A 19,790-nucleotide genomic window follows, 5' to 3' on the forward strand; every position below is an offset into this window, starting at 1 on the left:
TATAATATAATGTAGTTTTCTCATACATAACAGCAGCGCTTTACGCTTACAGGCCACACCTCCATAAGCACAGTTGTATGTCACCGCACGTCTGTATGCTGACGTTTTAACTAATTTAACTAATCAGCCGTTGAATAAAGTTTATAAATGAGGCTATTAGATTCCAAGGTTGGTAGCGCATTAGTTTGATCGTTGATATTTCTTACCCTTATTCAATCCGTGCGAAGCCGGGAAGGGTACTTATGAAAATGTAATGTCACAAAACTATTTCCAAGATAAAATCACGCGGTAAGCGTTTTTAAAATCGTTCTTCAAAGTTCTCGAAAACATTTCTTTAGGTGCGAATGTGTAAAATGAATGAATAAAACGCGATTACAAAAATAGGAAAGCGCTTTCATGAGAGCGTTTTTTGCGAAGATACATTCGTATATCTAATGATAAAAATCATAATAATCGGAATGTTTCGTACATTGCGTGACATTGTGTCTTATTTTCGATCCTAATACCGTTCAAATAAGTAACTAATTCCTGTACATCTTCATTATAAACACTTTACATACAAAATCGACTCTCTAATCGACTTTGTTTATAAATATCAATATAATATTTCTAGAATTAATCTAGTTTGTGGAAAAAATTATGATCCAACAAGATATCATAAAATGTGAAGTAAATTAAGTTTTTTATATACATATAAATAGTTCTTAAAAAATCGCTATCATTGTAGCAGGCCAAAAAATTGAGAGGGTGAGCAAGTACAAATATCTGGGGACATGGCTTAATGACACCTGGAGCTGTGAACAGGAGGTAAAGACTCGCATCGAAATAGCTCGAAGTGCCTTCTGCACGTTAAAAAAAGTACTCTGCAATCGCAGACTTAAGATCCTACTGGTGGTAGGGCTTTGTGCAAGCTCGTCTGGGTAGGTACCACCCACTCATCAGATATTCTACCGCAAAAACTGGTGGTAGGGCTTTGTGCAAGCTCGTCTGGGTAGGTACCACCCACTCATCAGATATTCTACCGCAAAACAGCAATACTTGATATTGTTGTGTTCCGGTTTGAAGGGTGAGTGAGCCAGTGTAATTACAGGCACAAGGGACATAAAATCTTAGTTCCCAAGGTTGGTGGCGCATTGGCTATAAGCGATGGTTGACATTTCTTAGAATGTCAATGCCAATGTCTAAGGGCGTTTGGTGACCACTTACCATCAGGTGGCCCATATGCTCGTCCACCTTCGTCCTATTCTATACAAAAAAAAAATCCCTGTGCGCATACGACTCCTACATTGTTACATCTGGCCTATACTTCTTTACGGATGCGAGGCGTGGACAATTAAAGAAGACCTCAAAAAACGTATAGAAGCTTTCGAGATGTGGGCTTATAGACGTATGTTGGCCATTAGTTGGACTCAAAAGGTCTCGAACGTGGAAGTTCTGCGACGCGTCAACCAAAAACTGCAACTTTTGGAGACTGTCAAGAAGAGAAAAGTTGCATATCTCGGACACGTGCTTAAGCACGAAAGATATGAACTTTTGCAACTGATTATGATGGGAAAAGTTGCCGGAAGGAGAGCTGTTGGGCGCAGAAAAAAGTCTTGGCTGTGCAACATCCGTAAATGGACGGGAATCGCGAGTGCTGCCGAAATCTTTCGCCTCGCGAAGAACAAGAAGGAGTATTTAAAGCTGACTGCCAACCTTCGCTAGTCGGAGTGGCACTCGAAGAAGAAGAAAAAATCGCTGTACTTATAAAATCGTACGTTCCGACTGACTATTAATGCACAGCCAAAACCACTGAGCTTAAAAAGCTAAAATATAGTTATATTTAAGGGTATAAATAAATATGTAAATTATATTTATACAACTTAGTTATATTTAAGGGTGTAAGGGAAGCGGTATTTTTATATAATTTAGGAATAGCAGTTAGTTACGATTTAAAAACAATTGTCAACTAACGTACATAACAACAGCATTATTATTATTATTATATAAGAACTTATTTCATTAATCACCCGTAAAAAGGTGATAACCAACTTACGGTGATATACTATTTTGACGCGTGTATTCTTAATTTTCTTTTATTATTACGGTCAATGTCGCATATCACTTGCTGACATTTTACGACAGTTTTCTTCGGCGAGTTCGAGTTTATTATTACAGAAAAGATAGTTAGTCGGTTAAAAGAATCAGTTTACCATACTCACTTTTAGTGCTTCGCGGATATTAATGAAACCCCAGAAATCTGTCAATGGAATTTTGTTAATAAATAATTAATCGATAAAAACTTCGTAAAAAACATCCTTTTATTGATTATTAACAAACATATCCAGTATCTCATAAGGAAGCGTTCATTTATTCCATCATTAAGTAATTATATTGGGTACTCTTAGATATCATTTTAATTAGTTTAATAATATTTGAGGTACACATAATATGAACGAAGATGAAAACGTCAATTTTATTCGAAGATCACGGGTACAATCCAATCATTGCATGTGTCGGATGAAATTTGACCACCACTCAACTCCAAACTTGTATTAAGAGGATATCATGGCCCAATAGTGGGACAGTAGTGGGTTGTTATTTCTTATTAAGTTTTACATTATATTAAATAAATAATTTTATATCAATAACCATCAGTAGTAACAGTAACAGTAACAGCCTGTAAATGTCCCACTGCTGGGCTAAGGCCTCCTCTCCCTTTTTTGAGGAGAAGGTTTGGAGCTTATTCCACCACGCTGCTCCAATGCGGGTTGGTGGAATACACATGTGGCAGAATTTCGATGAAATTAGACACATGCAGGTTTCCTCACGATGTTTTCCTTCACCGAAAAGCACGAGATGAATTATAAACAGAAATTAAGCACATGTAAATTCAGAGGTGCTCGCCCGGGGTTTTGAACCCACGTTCATCGGTTAAGATTCACGCGTTCTTACCATTGGGCCATCTGAATTTTAACCATCGCTATAACGAAAAAAAATTAAAATTACGATGAAATATATAAGATACACATAAGGATTTTTGAAACAAATATTATAGATAGCGAATAAATGATTCTAAATTTATCTTACCATACATGATACCCGTATTACAAGTAGAACAACCTTGGTAAACCAAGTCGTCCTACCAAGGTTGCCGCGTTCCTTCGCAAGGTTACTGCCGGGAGTCCTAACACTCCGGGGAATTTATTTCTTTAAAAGTAATTATACCCACGCTCTCTACACGAACCAATATGTTCTTTTTTTTAAACTTAAGACTTTATTTATTCCATTTTTAAAATAATAAGAACAGGAGAATGTATATAAATATTGTGCTGTTGTAGTGTGTGTGATAGGAGTTCTGTAAGATTTAGCAAACTTTGTTTTCTAATTTATTCATAGCCTGATTTGTTAATAGGCTTTTTATAACTATTCTTGGTATAGGACTTTTTTAAGATCGTAGACCCCGAGGTCCTTAGTTAAATCCCAGGACTTCACCAAATCAAAATATAACGTTTATTCTGCCGAAAAATTCTCAGTAATAGCCAAGAGTCTGTAAGTTTACATTTTCTGGTGCCTCGGGAAGTGAGTAATCTGTTGACCTTGTTAGGACTTTAATTATTAAAAATAAACATAAACATTTAGAATTTAAACTAAATGTTGTTATATAACTTTATACACTTTATTTTTATCGATTTTGAGTAAATTTAGTTATGATGGAATCTTACGTTTTCTATCATCGTAAAACTGAAACACTAAACTTTAAATAGACAAGCGATGATGTATAGCGACCGAGTTTGCGAGAATAAGAATTTTAACAACAGTATTTCTTGCTTCTACATTACACGAACATCACGAATCTTATCGTCGATTACATCTATAAAAGAAAAACTTGCAAATGAAAGTATATCGATTTCTCAACAAAGATGTCATTTTTATTTAAATTATACGAGTTATTAGTATTATTAACAGCATCTTTGATTTCCTTTTTTTATTTTCAGCGTGTCCGTACATTCACAACATCGCTCGACGAGTTAGCATCGCGCGTGCAAACAGCAGAGGCTGCTCGCGCATCATGGCGTGCGCCCGGCGATGCTCGGGATGCGCGCGCGCAGCTCGATGCTGTTTCGCGTGCACGGGCCCAGCTTCCGCCGCTGAAGAGATTGGTAGACGAGCTGAGAGCTCAAACACAGGCGATGGCGAGGGATAATATCCAATTGCCTGAACATTTAGTTGCGAGACTCGAGGATTTAAATACGAGGTACCAACGATAATAATAAAGAACAAAACTGATTTTACTAAATTAGTAAAATTAGAGTAAAAAAATAAACTTCATTAATTCTATATTTTGTTCGTATAAAATGGCTTATAAGTAAATTTATATATTATATTTTTAAAAATATATTATATTTTCAGAGTATCCGGTTTAAGTGCCGGTGGCGAAGAGCGCGCACGCCAGCTCGCTGGAGTAGCCAGGGATGGAGGAGCGGGAGCGGCTCAGGGATTCCTAGCTGGCTCTGTCCGCACACCCTGGGAGCGGGCTGTCACTCCGGCCAACGTACCATATTATATTAAGTAAGTAAAACCTAAATTTCAGACATTAATTTGTGGCTTGATTTTGTCTAAAAGAGTGTAAAACGGGTTATTAATATTAAAAATAATATTAATTTTATAAACGTACAAATATGCATAAATGATAACTGTACTGTTATCTAATTTACAGCCACGAACTTGAAACGACGCACTGGGATCATCCAAAGATGATCGAACTGATGAACTCCCTGGCCGATCTGAACGAAGTACGCTTCTCCGCTTACAGAACTGCTCTCAAACTGAGAACTGTCCAGACAGCTTTATGTAGTAAGTGTCATATTATCTAATTCTGTATCTTTTAATAGTAACGCAAATATGAACTGAAATTCTTTATTGAATGGTCTTTTGTATTAAAAGAACGACCGTTTTGTTATTATTAAATTACTTCTTTCAATTTGCCTCTCCATTTGAGCGGTAAATTTACGTTGGCAGTGTGCACGACAATAACTCAAAAGCAATAGGACCTTCGACTTTCACTAAATTTGACAAAATTATTGATGATTTATATTGATGAATAAAAAAAATATTTATCGCACTCAATATATATAATGCTAAAGTGTGTATGTGTTTGTGGATTGTTAATAGACAACTATCAAAAAAAAAAAGAAAGTAAAAACGTTATAGAATTTACTCGAGTGGTTTCACAGTAGCAACGCAGCTCTAACCGCAACGCCATTTGATACGTTGCAACAAGTTTATGATACTGCGGCTAGACGGCGAATAACAAGTGATTAAAATAATTGAATAGAAAATAAAGCCAAAGCGAAAATTCTTTATTTTTTTATTAAGTAGTTCGATATAAGAATAGAATTTGTAAAAATTTTACTTAAATTACCCAAAACTAACAATTGCGTCATTTTTAGTGCATATGCTGCAATTACCTGCGGCTCTCGAATCATTTGATTCTCACGGACTCCGAGCTCAAAACGATCGCCTCATCGATATTCCTGATATGATCACCGTGCTTACATCCTTATATGAGGTATGCCGTTTTAATCATATAAAAACGCCTTTAAAAGCTATTAATAGTTTATTTCGCAGAATAACTAAACCGTCGTGCCTTTATGAATATTAAATTAAACACCATTGTATTCGTTTCCACTGTCCAAAATCAATGTCTCAGTTTATATTTTTGGGGTTTTCAGGTCATAGCAGCAGAAAATCCAAGTCTAGTGAATGTTCCACTCTGTCTAGACCTGTCCATCAACTGGTTGCTTAATGTCTATGACAGTCAGCGAACCGGCCAGATCAGGGTGTTAAGTTTCAAGGTCGGATTGGTGTTGCTCTGTAAAGGACACTTGGAGGAGAAATATAGGTAATTTACCTTAATAAATAAAATACTTATTGTATGTAGCTTGCATTATATATTTTTTAATTTATTTAATCCTCTTTCTAATTTTGACTTCTATGTTATCCAACATAGAAGTCAAAATTCGATTTTAGTGCATCCGCACTAAAATCGATTTAGTGAAAATGTAACGAAAATATTTTTCGCAGGTATTTATTCCGATTGATTGCTGATCCATCTTGCCGCGCTGACCAAAGAAAATTAGGACTACTTCTACACGATTGTATACAAGTAAGTACATTTTTCGCTCCTTCTATCTTTCATTTTAATAAGGTATATAAGGCTTATATAAAATTAAATCCGAAATAATTTCGTCTTGTAAGACAAAAATGAAATACTAGACAAACAAAATAGCAGTGCAATCAAAAAATATGAGTACAATGTAAATAAAATATGCGAATATGTTTCTGTTCATTTCCAGGTTCCGAGACAGTTAGGAGAAGTTGCGGCATTTGGTGGTTCTAACATAGAGCCCTCAGTGAGGAGCTGCTTCGAACAAGCATCTGTTGCTACGAAGGAGGGTAACAGAGGAAGTACGCTTGATAGAAAAGCAGGTAAGATAAAAAGCAGAGAGACTAAGAATCTTGAACCAAAGATGACATCTTAAACTTCTGTATTCAAAAAGTATTTTCCTTTTGTTTTTTATCACTAAAATTAAATTACTCAATGCTCAATATGATATGATAAATAATAATACTGAACAGTCACAAAAAATACAAACAGCCAAATATTTTTTTTTAAACAAAATTCGTCCTTATTTTAGTTGAAAAAGAGAAGGAAAAAGAAGACACCAAAGAGAAGACATTAGAGAGAGACGCAGATGGCCAGCTTCAATTTATAGAGGCATTCCACTTCCTCCAATGGCTGCAGAAAGAGCCACAGTCAATGGTCTGGCTGCCGGTACTACACAGACTTGCTGCTGCAGAAAGTGCGAAACACCAGGCCAAATGTAATATTTGTAAAGAATATCCAATTGTTGGATTTAGGTAAGAATCAATTTTAACAATAAAGATACTTAATAGCCTAAAAATTGTATGTTTAAGCTCTAAATTATTCGATCGAGAGCTGAGATGCCAAAATGGTAAGAAGATTAATAGATTTCATTATATTTTTACTTGGTGGTAAGGCTTTGTGCAAGCCTGTCTGGTTAGGTACCATCCACTCATCAGATATTCTACCGCAAAACAGTAATACTTAGTATTGTTGTGTTGTATAAGGGACATAACATTTTAGTTCCGAAGGTTTGTGGTGCAATGGCGATGTTAGAAACAGTTAATGTCACTTACAGCATCAATGTCATGGGCGATGGTTACCACTTACCATTTGCCCGTCTGCCTATTTTATAAAAAAAATATATACCCCTATACAAAAACTTATTATTGTTTTATCTTTCAGATACCGCTGTTTAAAATGTTTCAACTTCGATATGTGTCAGAAATGCTTCTTCAACGGTCGTAAAGCCAAAAATCATAAGCTGACACATCCTATGCAAGAATACTGCACAGCTGTAAGTGCTAATACTATAGTGCTAGTGGTACCTGTTTGGAATGGTAGTGGTGTTTTGTAATAGTCTCGTAGTCAGATGGGCCCAATTAGTATTTGATAACTAATAGCTTGAAAGGAGAGGGAGCTAGATACAATAGCTAGGCACAAGAGACATAGCAGTCTCCTTTATCATAAATTTACCAATTTATTACTACCATTTTGAAGCAAAAAACAGGATTAGGTTATCTTATAATAATTGTAGTGGGTTTAAGATATTGAGAATATTCGATATAATTAAATACATAAATTATATTTACTATTATTACTATTACTTAAATTATATTTCAGACAACGTCAGGAGAAGATGTACGTGACTTCACGAGAGCTCTTCGTAATAAATTCAAATCGGCGAGATACTTTAAGAAACACCCTAGAGTTGGGTACTTGCCGGTTCAGACTGTGCTCGAAGGTATGTTTCTGAATACCATTAATATTCTGCTCGCAAAATCGAATAGTAAAAAGAAAAAGTTATCTCATTAAACTGTGTTAGGTTTTATGCATTTTAAAGTGAGACAGTTTTTATTACTAATTTAAAACTACACCAAACGATATGAAATGACTTGTAATGGAGAAGGTAGAGATTTATTTAATAATGTATTTCCCCGCAGGAGACGCGCTGGAGTCCCCCGCGCCGTCCCCGCAGCACGGCGCGGGCGCGGGCGCGGGCGCCGACGACATGCACTCGCGCCTCGAGCTGTACGCCACGCGCCTCGCGCAGGTCGAGCTGGGCGCGCGCGCCGCCGACACCCCCGACAGGTGCGTAGCTGAGAGGAGACCTACACATTTATTAATGTATTTGTATAACTCGTTAAATACTTTCGGTCCTTCGAGCCGGATATATAACTTTGACACATTTCACAGCGATGAAGAACACGCCCTCATCGCTCAGTATTGTGCTTCCCTAAACGGAGCTTCAGAGGGTGTCGATGGGGAAGGTGACGGCGAGGACGCGCCGCGCTCTCCCGTGCACGTCGTATCTGTTATCCATCGGGAACAACGACACGAGCTGGAGGCCATGATCAGGTAACATTTAATAGGGTTTTTGCATTACTTAAATTTTTAATAGCTTAAATAATATGTCATTGGTCACTGGCATTTTCCTAATCATCGTATTTAATGACCTTTGGGCTTACAATATAGTTACTTTGGGCTTTGCTAGTACGACAGAGTAATGAGTGTCTAATTTTCTTATTTAACTTTTTTACATGTATTGATATTTACTTATTAGTATTAATTTACTAAGCGTATATTTATCTAAAATTACAGAGAGCTAGAAGAAGAAAACGCAAGTCTTCAAGCAGAGTACGAACGGCTCAAGGCCAAACAAACTCCAGGCTCCACTCCTGAAGAACAGCATGCGGTTACCGACAACAGGAATGCGCCTGTTGATCAGGTTATTACAGCGTTTCTTACATTTTATCAAATACTTTTTCCCAATAAAGTTAAACATCATTAGTAATACTAAATCTTAATTATTGTAATTCTATATCCATTATTGGTAAATATTTAAGATCATTATTAAATAAATATTCCAGGATATGATGGCAGAAGCGCGTCTCCTCCGGCAGCATAAGGGAAGGTTGGAAGCTCGCATGCAGATCTTGGAAGAACATAACCGTCAACTGGAGGCACAGCTGCAACGCTTACGTAGACTACTGGATGAGGTACGATTACAACTTCTACATATTAATAATTAGTGGGTCAACTTTGGTGGGACCATATGAAATTGTTTGGAAAACACCACCCACTCATCACGAATTCCACCACCTGGATTAAAGAATTAGTGAGCCAGTGCAACTACAGGCACATGGAAAATAATATCTTCGTTCCCAAGGTTTGTGGTACATTGACGACGTAAGAAATGGTTAATATATATTACAGCGCCAATGACTATGAGTGACAGTGACCACATACCGAATGGGCACACATTTGCCCACCCACCTACCTATTTTATAAAAAAAAGTCACAATTCCATAATGTACTCATACTGTGTACAAACGACATTAAGTAGCATAGTCTCATACCATTAGGTATGAGATGAGATGGGTTGAGTGTATTCATAATTCGCCGTGGTGTCAATGTCTGGTATTCACTTACCGTTATCTGGCAAAGTAGCTTGTCTACTGTTGCTCCTTAAGAATGTATATAAAATAGTTCCCCCGAGTCAATGTAATATACGTATGTGCCGTCCGCAGCCGGGCGCGGCGCAGGGCTCGCCGGGCGCGCGCACGGGCACGCTGCAGACGCGCTCCGTCACCGCCTCGCAGCTCGCCACCGACTCGCCCGCCAAGCTGCACAACGGCCTCTACCACGACACCAGTCAGTACCAACCTTTATATATACTTTTACCATGCAACCTATGTTTTGTACCTTATACTGTTGAAGGTGAATAATTGTATGTTCAGAACTATGTTTTCTCCCAAACGTCACTACTCGAAGTTCTATTTATATTTGAACTTATTTTGAATGACTGCAAAAACAAAACTAATCCCAGATAAGTGAACCTATGTATCTTCTACAATTTACGCCAAGAATGAAAATATGTTAATAAACCACCTAAACATGTTGAAGGATTACAATTAAAATTGCATATTTTTATTGTTTTATTGAAAAACATAGAAATCTAAAATACTATATAATTATAAGGCGTAGGATTCAAATAGGATACAAAAAATAAAAAGTAACACATGAATATGTCCGCCATTGATTTATTGTATAAAACAAGATGGCGGTCGTGCTGAGAGGGAGACGCGCGAACTGGAGCGCCCGCCACCGCCGCCGCACGCCGTGCATTCGCTCATGCACTGCGCAGGTCAGCTGAGTCGGCTGAGACAGACCATTGCTCAACAATAACTGCTAAAAAAACAGATTGACAGTTTTTTTTTTTTAAATTTAAGCTAAATTTAATTTTCTGTCAAGACTTAAATACGAAAATTAAAATTTAATTGCTTTCTTTATACTTAATTAATTACATAAATAGTAACTTTGAATGAGTTATAATTGAAAACTGACGATTGAGCAATTGTCGTCAAGTGTGTAATTAGGAAAGTCGTTGTTTTTTTTTTGCTTATTTTCAGATTCTCAGATGATGTTGATGGTTTTACGACCAAAATATTTCGTTATAATTTGCTGTGTATTTTATTAATTTATGTGACAATTTTTAATAGTTTTATTAGATGTTTTGCATGAGCTATGCATGTGTTTTATGTTTAAGAAAATAAAATAATATTAATTTTGCGTTATCTTTCTTAATGCAAACCGAACAGGACGTATTCCGTGAGGTAAATTAACTTTTTATGATATAAGTAAACATTTTAATTATATATATATATATATATATATATATATATATATATATAGAGATATATATATATATATATTAGAGGTTTTATTCATACATATGGCTTAGTTATAAATTAACGGCTTTATATAAACGTTGCTTAGCGGCTGTATAGTTAAACACTGTTTTATCTCTTTCTGTCATTATTGATTTGACATTCGAAAGAAGAAGACACGTTGTTTAACAAATCACTCGCTAAACACTTATAAGTAATTAAATCCAGTCACAGCCCTAAGCAACCTCTTGCGTCTTGTATTATTGCAGTTTTAAAATATTTCAAGTATAATATAATTTACTATGTCAATTTTGTACACAGATGACCTTGGCCGAGCTGTTGAAGAATTAGTATCAGTTATGACGGAGGATCAAAATCAGAATTCCAACGCACCTCCTCAATATACCAACGGGAAACAAGAAGACAAAGAAAAATAGGTTTCTCCTTCGAAAACATTCGATCCGACGCGCTATGGTGCTGAAGCGGGCAAATGTTACCAGTATTAAAATAGTGGTAGCAATTTGTAACCGATTCTTATATCGCTTCGGCAACACTGTTGAATTACTTACCAAAGATTGCTTTACTGTACACCTGTATTAATATTTATATGCACAATAAGACTTTATTTCTCAGGTTATTTTTAAATATATTTATCGATAATTACGGTAACCGTTTACTAATTTTCGACTCATCACTAACAATACCTGCACGTGCTTGTCTGTACAAACTATACAAGAGCTAACTTCATTACCATAACACTAATATCGAACCGAGCTTCCTATTTTACACTTGGCATTTAACGGGTCACGGGAATTTAATCCTTAGGATCGGAGCCACAAGTTGATCAGTTCCTAAGCTGAACAATTGATGATAGCTACGGTTTCGTAGAAACGATATTCGTATGCAACGCTTATTGTATAGATAAGGGCATGCCTTTGTTGCAGTACGTATCGTGATTGAGTCCTAACCTTGTTTTTTATATTATATTTTTATTTGGTAACTCAGCAATGCTGTCGAAGCGAAGAAAGCGATTCAACGAAAAAGACAATGTAAAGAGCATTTACACTTTATTAAATTGTACCAAATTTATCAATACTTGATAAAAAAAAACTGTTTATTAATTATTTAAGTACATATCTATTAGTACAATTTCAATTTCATATCACTTCTTGTAAATTTTCATATCATTTTTGCTGTGTAAAAAATCTGACATATGTATAAAATGTCATGAAAAATTTAAGCGCGAACGCCTCCATTTTTAATCAGAATTTGATATCGAAAATTTTTCTAAGGCAGCTTATAAAGGGCTAAAAGCTTTAAATATATCACAATGTTAGCTTTAATATACCCTGTGTTGACATATTGAATGCAATCCGGTAATGACTTTACCGTTTCGATGAGAGGGCCTACGTTCTAGTGGAAAGTGTATCGTTAATAGATGAAGTACCCGTTATCAACGTATAATATTATGTCATTAAAAAATGGCAGTAGTTAAAGAATTCGTTAAACGGTTTTTACAGTAGTATTAGATGTAGCCAAATAAATATCGAGCATGTTATTTATGTGCATATTGTATGTTACATAATTATATCGAGTTATCAAAAAAAAAAATGTATCGTTAGATGAAAATATGAATAATCCAGCTTCTATTCATTAGTCATTTTCTGTTACCTATCGAGGGTCTGACATAGTAGGAACTCTTCTTAGCGAATATGAAAACATATAACCAAACTTTTTCACTATTACAAAGGCATAACACTTGACCTTTCTTTCTAGTTACTATATATGGGATGTGACATTTTCTGTCTCATTCGTACGTTTGGATATTTTGTAATGTGTCTACTTATAAGATAATGCCTACCTTTTTAGATAAGATTATATCGGAGAGATGACTTTTATACGAATGTTAAGTAACTGTTGACGCTAACTTTACAATAAGTACTTCCAATTAACCATATCACGTTTCGTTTAAATTTGGCCAATATTCTTTATATTGTTCATCGATATTAATATTCCATTTTACAATTTTAGTGTATGAAATATTTGTATTCTGGATTATTATATCTGTGACCACAATTATGTATTTTTTTTAAATGGCAACTCGTTATTATTCCGTTTCGTTTTATAACGAATAATCCTAGTTTTAATTTGGCTAATATAGATTTTAAGAATACGAAAAGCACAATTTATTACTTATCGAATGGAAAATTATTATTAAATCAACACTAATATATTGTTAATAATTTTAATGTATTTGTTTAACGTGTAGGACGAGTCTTATTTTTTGTTTTTTTTAATATTGGCAAAGTTATATAAAATATACTACTTCCGCATTTATTTGTATATTTTACTGTGTTTATAATGTTTTAGAAGTTAAATCCAAATAAACGTTCTGCATAGTAATGTTTGTTTCATTTTGATTTTTACTTAATTTTTCGGTCCCAGGTTCCCAACACGAGTGCGACAACGTATAACACCTGTATGTTTTTATTTTTAAAAACGATTCGATAAAATTTTACAAAAAAATCATTAAGAAATAATAGAAGGAGATACTTAAGTACTAGTAAACCGATTGCTAACGAAGTTGTAAACATTATTTATTAAACTGGATATACATTTCAAAGTAAGAAAGAACTTAAACACCTCTTAATATTCTACTCTCTTGGTACATTGGACAATTAAATATCGAGCTACAATTATTAAATTATTCTAAAAGAAGCGCTGAAGTTGTTTGGTCACAAAACCTTTTCAACACTTACCAAGGTACCTTGAATCTATCGGAATTACGAATTTTTTGTATTGCATATTGCAATACAAAAAAAAATTGACAGACACGGGGAGGATGGGGTATCACCTACGCTACTACAAATTGTACATAACTTAGTCTCCTAGTACAATTAGGAAGATGTAAATTTAAAAAAAAAAGTAATTTTTTTTGTACTAAAATAATCTTTAAATGATTATAATAACATGTGTGAAAAAATTATGATTATATCATGTTAACCTTTTTTTTAATAAGCAAATCAATTTAGGCGCTCTCATATAATTTTTACTTCGTCCGAGTTTTGACTGACGTCATTTCGCCTATTCGTTATTGCGGGCGACTCTTTTGCGATACACGCGTTGATAATTTTATATTTATTTTATCGTTCTTTGTGATTTGACGACATATGTTTTTTTATAATAATATTAGAACGATTATTAATATATTATTTTATGCTTAAATAAGAGCAGTATTTTCACGTCGACTAACAAATAATCTACCGAAAGTCGATCTTATGATTGCGGATTCTTTCACAAATCACTCGAAATATATTATTGAGCTTATTATTATTGTTTGTTTTAATATTTTGTTAATGCAGTTGATCATAACTGTGATCGGCAATAAGTCCGTATTCTTCATTTAGATACTAACTAGTGAATTCCGCTTTCGATAGAAGATAATATCGATTTAGAACATAATATACATTTCTTACATTTTAATTTTACGTGCGCAGTTCGGGGTGCGATAGTTACGATAGAAAGCCACGGCATATTATTGTAAATTTTCCTCTAATGAAAGTGCATATAAAATTAACAATCTCGAATGTGAAGGATGTAAACATACTATGTCATTGGTAGCGCTCATAGCGATGTGAGGAGCCCACTTTTAATGAAATAATCTGTTACTGGAAGAAACCTTTTTTATGTAAAAGGGGGCCAAACAAGCAGGAGGCTTTCCTGATAGAAAGTGATTACCACTGTCCAAGGACAGCAACATCGGAGTGCTTGCAGGTACGCTGTCGGCCTTAAAGGAATGAGTAGGCTTAGGCTTTTCTTGAAGGTTTTTATGTGATAACGGTTTGAAAAAGTCACCGGGTAATATGGTTCCACAGAAATGGCAGGAAATGCTTTAAAAATAGCGCTGTAGTAGTTTTCCAGGCATCGAGTTGGTAAGGATGGAATTTAGAATATAGACGCGATGTCCGGTGGTGGTGATGGTGAAATTCAGCGCATGGGATTAATCTAAACAGTTCCTCAGAGCATTCTCCGTAAAAGATGCGATAGAAGATGCAGAGATACAGTAAGATAATGACATGACATCTCTCCCGCCCAGAGATGAAAGCAGTACTCCATGTGGGGCTGAGTTTTCACCTTTTAGAATTTTAGGCGAGGAGCTGACGTGAAGTACTGACTTAGCTTGTTGAGCACTCAAAGCTTTTAGAGGCTAATTTGGCTTCACCTTCCAATAGACCGCGGAACCTAACGTCCTGATACTGGATTTGGTAGCGAGGCGGTATTCTCAACATGACGGGATGGTCATTTTAGAATTCATCGCGATTAAAAAGTGTCAATTTAGAAGTCATCGCGCTAACTTGTGTCGTATTGGTGTTGAGTTGTACCAAGTTTGGTTGACCCCAATCTCAGACTTTGGTTAATAAAAACTTGTTATTTCAGACATAAGTTTATACTCATCGAAGTGTTCCCGACAAATATTAGCGCGGCCGGTATATAAGGCGTCTACAGTGCTGTCGTCTGCCAACATTGAATGATGCTAATTTTCACATGTCATTAAAATACAGAAGAAGCGGAGTAGGTGGTAGCTTTACGTTTAATTATATACTGTAACATGGCAAATCAAAAGTCCCCTTATAAGCCTATTTAAATGACATATGTATCATATATACTATATTAGACTACGTATTTGACTTTCAAAGAAACCTAATATGGCAAAAATCTATTTCAATGGGTCGCAGTCATGAATGATTTTTTTAACTTATATCATTGTCGATACGGCGTTGTTCACAAATCATCTTCAAGATTTACAATAAACCTAAGATTAACAATGAAATGCATTTTTCATCGATACAAACTCTTATGACAACACTATCAAGGTAACAAGGTTCAACGTATCAAGGCCGTATTACGAACATTCTGAATTATGTTTATATCAAACGAATACTTATAACTAGCCTGTAAAAATTAAATGTTTGATCCTAAAACAAAAAACTTATAAATACGACAAATTTCACTACTAAGGTACTCATATTAAAATGCTCATCACGAAAACATCTATTTGTTTTAGTTGATAATATATATAGAAAGAGTACTTTTCCTGAGTTCTATTTGTTAAATTAGTATGCTATGGTACTGTATAATAAATATATGAGTCTTTATTTTATAATAACCGAAATATAAATAAAATCAAGAATAATGCGAAAATTTAGGTGAAATTGTATGGGCGAGTGAGCGACGTTGGGCGATGTGACGTCACGCGTCGATTGGTCGCTCCAGAAAGGAATTTAACAACTCGTAACTTTAAAAATTTGTAAAAAATTCATTTTTGCAGATATCGTAAAAAAAAAATCGCCAATATTTTTTATATTTTAAATATGATTTTTGAGATCATAAAAAAAAAAAAAATCATCTTCCTAATTAGTAACAAGTAAAGCCGAGATGGCCCTGTGGTAAGAACGCGTGAATCTTAACCGATGATCTTGGGTTCAAACCCGGGCAAGCACCACTGAATTTTCATGTGCTTAATTTGTGATTATAATTCATCTCGTGCTTTACGGTGAAGGAAACATCGCGAGGAAACCTGCATGTGTCTAATTTCACTGAAATTCTGCCACATGTGAATTCTACCAACCCGCATTGGAGCAGCGTGGTGGAATAAGCTCCAAACCTTCTCCTCAAAAGGGAGAGGAGGCCTTAGCCCAGCAGTGGGACATTAACAGGCTGTTACTGTTACTGTATACTACAATGTATAACACTACTAAATACAGAAGCATATAAACTGTACGGAATAAATATAAAAAAAACCACAAAATAAAAGAAACATAATAATTTTTATTTGGTTAACAATATGTTAAGCACGTTTATAATGTTCTTAAATAAATCCATTGCATTTTAAATATAATTTGTTTTTATACATTGTGAGTGCACTTAGCATTAATTTTAAAGTTACATACATCAGTCTAAGGCCACTTTTTACTTTGTTTTAAGCACCTATAAACATACATATAGATATTAGGTACGCTTCAGAATATCACACACAGCATTTATCAATATCACTTTTAAGTTATGATATTCAACAACATTTCAATAAAAAAATTCTTTAACAAAGCACTCGAGTGAGCAAATGTATGAGCAGTAAAAAACACCTAAATGTTCAATGAGGTTTTAATATTAGGGACAATTGATGCATTTTAACGCATACTTACAAATTCAATATTGAATATGTTAGTTACATCACAAAATACAACACATTGTATACATTTTCAATTACATCTCATAAGATAACATTAGACTGTCTTGTATTATTGCTTACATACAAATACTTATTCTCGTTAAGAAATTATTAATTTGTGAAAATTTACATTACCATAAACTATCTTTAAACATATTCCATGAGTTTCATAATAAGTTAAATGTGTGGCCTATTAACTAAAGTTATTATCCTCTATATCAGACTCTAACTGTGGAAGAAGTACTTGCATCTAAGCCATTAACGGGAGTTGGTATATCAGTCCGAGGTCGCCTGAATAAAAGGACATGTGGCTCTGGGTTATGTACCATAAAATGTAACCACCCGGGACTCTGCTGGACCCCGAGGTTTCTCCATTCTGTTTCTGTCATAAGGTGGGATTTTGGTACTAGTCTGGCTATGTCCGGTGGGAGAATTACATGCCTGAAAAACAAATATAGAAAGTGTGCTAAAAAAAAGTGATTGATTAACCTAACTTATTTAACATGTGGCCTCTAAGCTTAAGAAAGGTAAGCTAATGCAAAATATTCTTACAACATTCGTTAAAATTAGACTTGGCAGTATCAAGATTTAAAGTTTTTTTTTTTTTATTATTTGATCTCTGTAATATATGCAAACAGAGTAATACTAATAATAATATCAAAGAACAAAATAATTTACAAAATCTATTGTCTTTACTTGTCACCATATGGTTGAGGCTCAATTGATTACATGTAACAAATATTTCCTTTGTTAGTTCTTACATGACAGAAGGTTTGAAATGAGCTAAATTTATTCTATATATTTTACCAGAACCACACCACTCAGATCCAGTAAAAGAATCAAATCATATTTGAATGTTTTGAATGAATTATGCAACTAAATGTTACAACTAATATAGTTTGAATAAACACTGGATATTTCACTATAATACCCTGACTATATGACCTTTAATTGCTGAGCAACAAGCTTAATATTTGTATTCATGGAGTTCATGTCTCATGTTTTTTGGAAACTACAAAAACTAAGTAAAGCATTATATAAGCTATATAATAATGATCTTTGGACCAATTTCAGCCACGGCAGCCAATCTCAAAAGAGATTAGCTAACTGCGCAGGCCCTATTATACACACCGTACACAAGTGTATGCACAAACACAGGTTCATTCTATACCCTAACTCTCATAATCCGATGGGACAGCAATCCGATACGACTGAAAAGAGTTCAGATGCAGGACACACTTCCATTTCCCAGACTCTGGGCTGCTACTGAGAATTTTCGACAGAAAAACCCAATAACGTTTTATTTGCCAGCCTGAGATTAGAACCCCGCACCTCCGGGTCTGTGGCCTTACATCTTGCCACTAGACCAATGAGGCAGTCAAATATAAGCTAAATAAGGTTAAGTGATTACCTAAAACTATCATTGTATAACAGATTCAAAATCTGAATTATATAATTATATTCTAATATGTAAAAGAATATGGTGACTGTACTGCATTGATGGACACTAAATATTTGAAAGTAGTGAATAAGAATTTCTTTCTGTCAATATGTTATTTAATTCTATACAATTTGAGGTGATACATAATAGATGTTTAGCGAGATTATCATAATTTTTTTGTCAAACCTACTATAATTTTAAGCAAAATCAATTTTGATTAAATAGAAAGTAATTGAATTATACAAAGATCTTACCTATATTCATAAACATCATCGTTGTACCTTTCTGAATACTGTATCTGATCTACTGGCATGTTTTTAAATAAATATATTCAAACAAAGTACCGTTTAATTTTCAATTAAAAAAGCAGTCAGGCTTATTATTAAATTAAGACTATTTCATAAGATAAAATGCGTGTTGCTTGTACGTGGTACGATTGATTTTCTTCCCAGCTGTTTTATCTGTCAAAATAATCAAAACATTGGCGGTCAAAAATTTGTTGCCATATTAAAAAACCTCTATGGAAATTGAAATAGGATTGAAATAAATACATTTCATCATAAATTAGTAAATGCCATATTTAAAGATATGATATTATGATATCATCAATTAATACATAAAAAAGTGTACAAATCCTTATATAAAGTATAAAATTGATTATGGAATGTTATATTAATTTTGGAATGAGATTATGGAGTAAGATTATTCAAAAATTATATTTAATTTTATTAGAAATTTTATTAGAGATTTTTTTTTTATCAATACGACAGACAAAAATGATTTTGGTTTAATTTGATGTTATTATTTTTAGAAAAAGTCAATAAAATTAATGAACGGTTGTATAAATATCTAATACTTACACTATTTATAAGCAAAATAGTTGCGGAAACACTTATACGCAAACAAGGGAAAATCTCGCTAACGATGCGGCAACGAACATTATTCAATCTAAGCGACCCCACTGCTGCAACAATTCAATAATAAGTCCCTACAGAGTAGAGAGACTATGTTTTTTTTAAGGATAAACATATTTTTGGTATGTTATATTAATGATATAATATGTAAAAAAAATATAATCCTGTTAATATCATTTTAACCTTATTAAAACAAAGTATGTTTATGATAAATATTATAATTACAACGAAACAAACTAATAGCGTTTCTTTACGAAATAGTATCATAATAGTAATTAATTATAATAACGATAATTTCACAAGCTACTTTATAAAATGCGGTTGGTAAATGTTTTTTAAAACACAATGTTGTCCCTAAATCTTTTCAATTTGTTGTTACAGTTTGTTACCCATTACTAATAAACAACGA

The 19,790-nt window shown here is 34.2% G+C and overlaps 2 protein-coding genes across 3 annotated transcripts in view; one reads left to right on the forward strand and one right to left on the reverse strand.

The window, feature by feature from the left end:
* The window catches only part of LOC126776464 (dystrophin, isoforms A/C/F/G/H), a 568,446-nt gene extending 555,246 nt beyond the window's left edge, over nt 1-13,200 (forward strand). For both annotated transcript variants that reach the window (XM_050498980.1, XM_050498981.1), the window contains 17 exons: nt 3,978-4,237; nt 4,393-4,551; nt 4,700-4,836; nt 5,433-5,551; nt 5,715-5,884; nt 6,067-6,148; nt 6,339-6,471; nt 6,681-6,903; nt 7,313-7,424; nt 7,751-7,871; nt 8,071-8,218; nt 8,324-8,485; nt 8,729-8,855; nt 8,998-9,126; nt 9,658-9,781; nt 10,188-10,274; nt 11,119-13,200. In XM_050498980.1, coding sequence (XP_050354937.1) covers nt 3,978-4,237; nt 4,393-4,551; nt 4,700-4,836; nt 5,433-5,551; nt 5,715-5,884; nt 6,067-6,148; nt 6,339-6,471; nt 6,681-6,903; nt 7,313-7,424; nt 7,751-7,871; nt 8,071-8,218; nt 8,324-8,485; nt 8,729-8,855; nt 8,998-9,126; nt 9,658-9,781; nt 10,188-10,274; nt 11,119-11,234 — 2,409 coding nt within the window. In that variant the 3' untranslated portion in view covers nt 11,235-13,200. The remainder of the gene's footprint in view (nt 1-3,977; nt 4,238-4,392; nt 4,552-4,699; nt 4,837-5,432; nt 5,552-5,714; nt 5,885-6,066; nt 6,149-6,338; nt 6,472-6,680; nt 6,904-7,312; nt 7,425-7,750; nt 7,872-8,070; nt 8,219-8,323; nt 8,486-8,728; nt 8,856-8,997; nt 9,127-9,657; nt 9,782-10,187; nt 10,275-11,118) is intronic.
* A 3,406-nt stretch (nt 13,201-16,606) lies between these two features.
* Nucleotides 16,607-18,928, reverse strand: LOC126776538 (cyclin-dependent kinases regulatory subunit-like). The gene is made up of 2 exons (XM_050499134.1): nt 18,722-18,928; nt 16,607-17,467 (listed from the first exon to the last, which is right to left on the reverse strand). Exons 1-2 carry the CDS (start codon nt 18,778-18,780, stop codon nt 17,245-17,247), a joined length of 282 nt encoding a protein of 93 aa, XP_050355091.1. The 5' UTR covers nt 18,781-18,928; the 3' UTR covers nt 16,607-17,244.
* Nucleotides 18,929-19,790: the final 862 nt, after the last annotated feature.

Source organism: Nymphalis io, chromosome 20 (assembly GCF_905147045.1).
Source record: "Nymphalis io chromosome 20, ilAglIoxx1.1, whole genome shotgun sequence".
Classification (NCBI taxonomy): Eukaryota; Metazoa; Arthropoda; class Insecta; order Lepidoptera; family Nymphalidae; genus Nymphalis; species Nymphalis io.

Bases quoted from the DNA above. Each gene is read 5' to 3' on its own strand.
- LOC126776538 (XM_050499134.1), bottom strand. From the start codon at position 18,780: ATGCCAGTAGATCAGATACAGTATTCAGAAAGGTACAACGATGATGTT. The intron at 17,468-18,721 runs GTAAGATCTTTG...TTTGTTTTTCAG, and splicing joins GATGATGTTTATGAATATAG to GCATGTAATTCTCCCACCGG.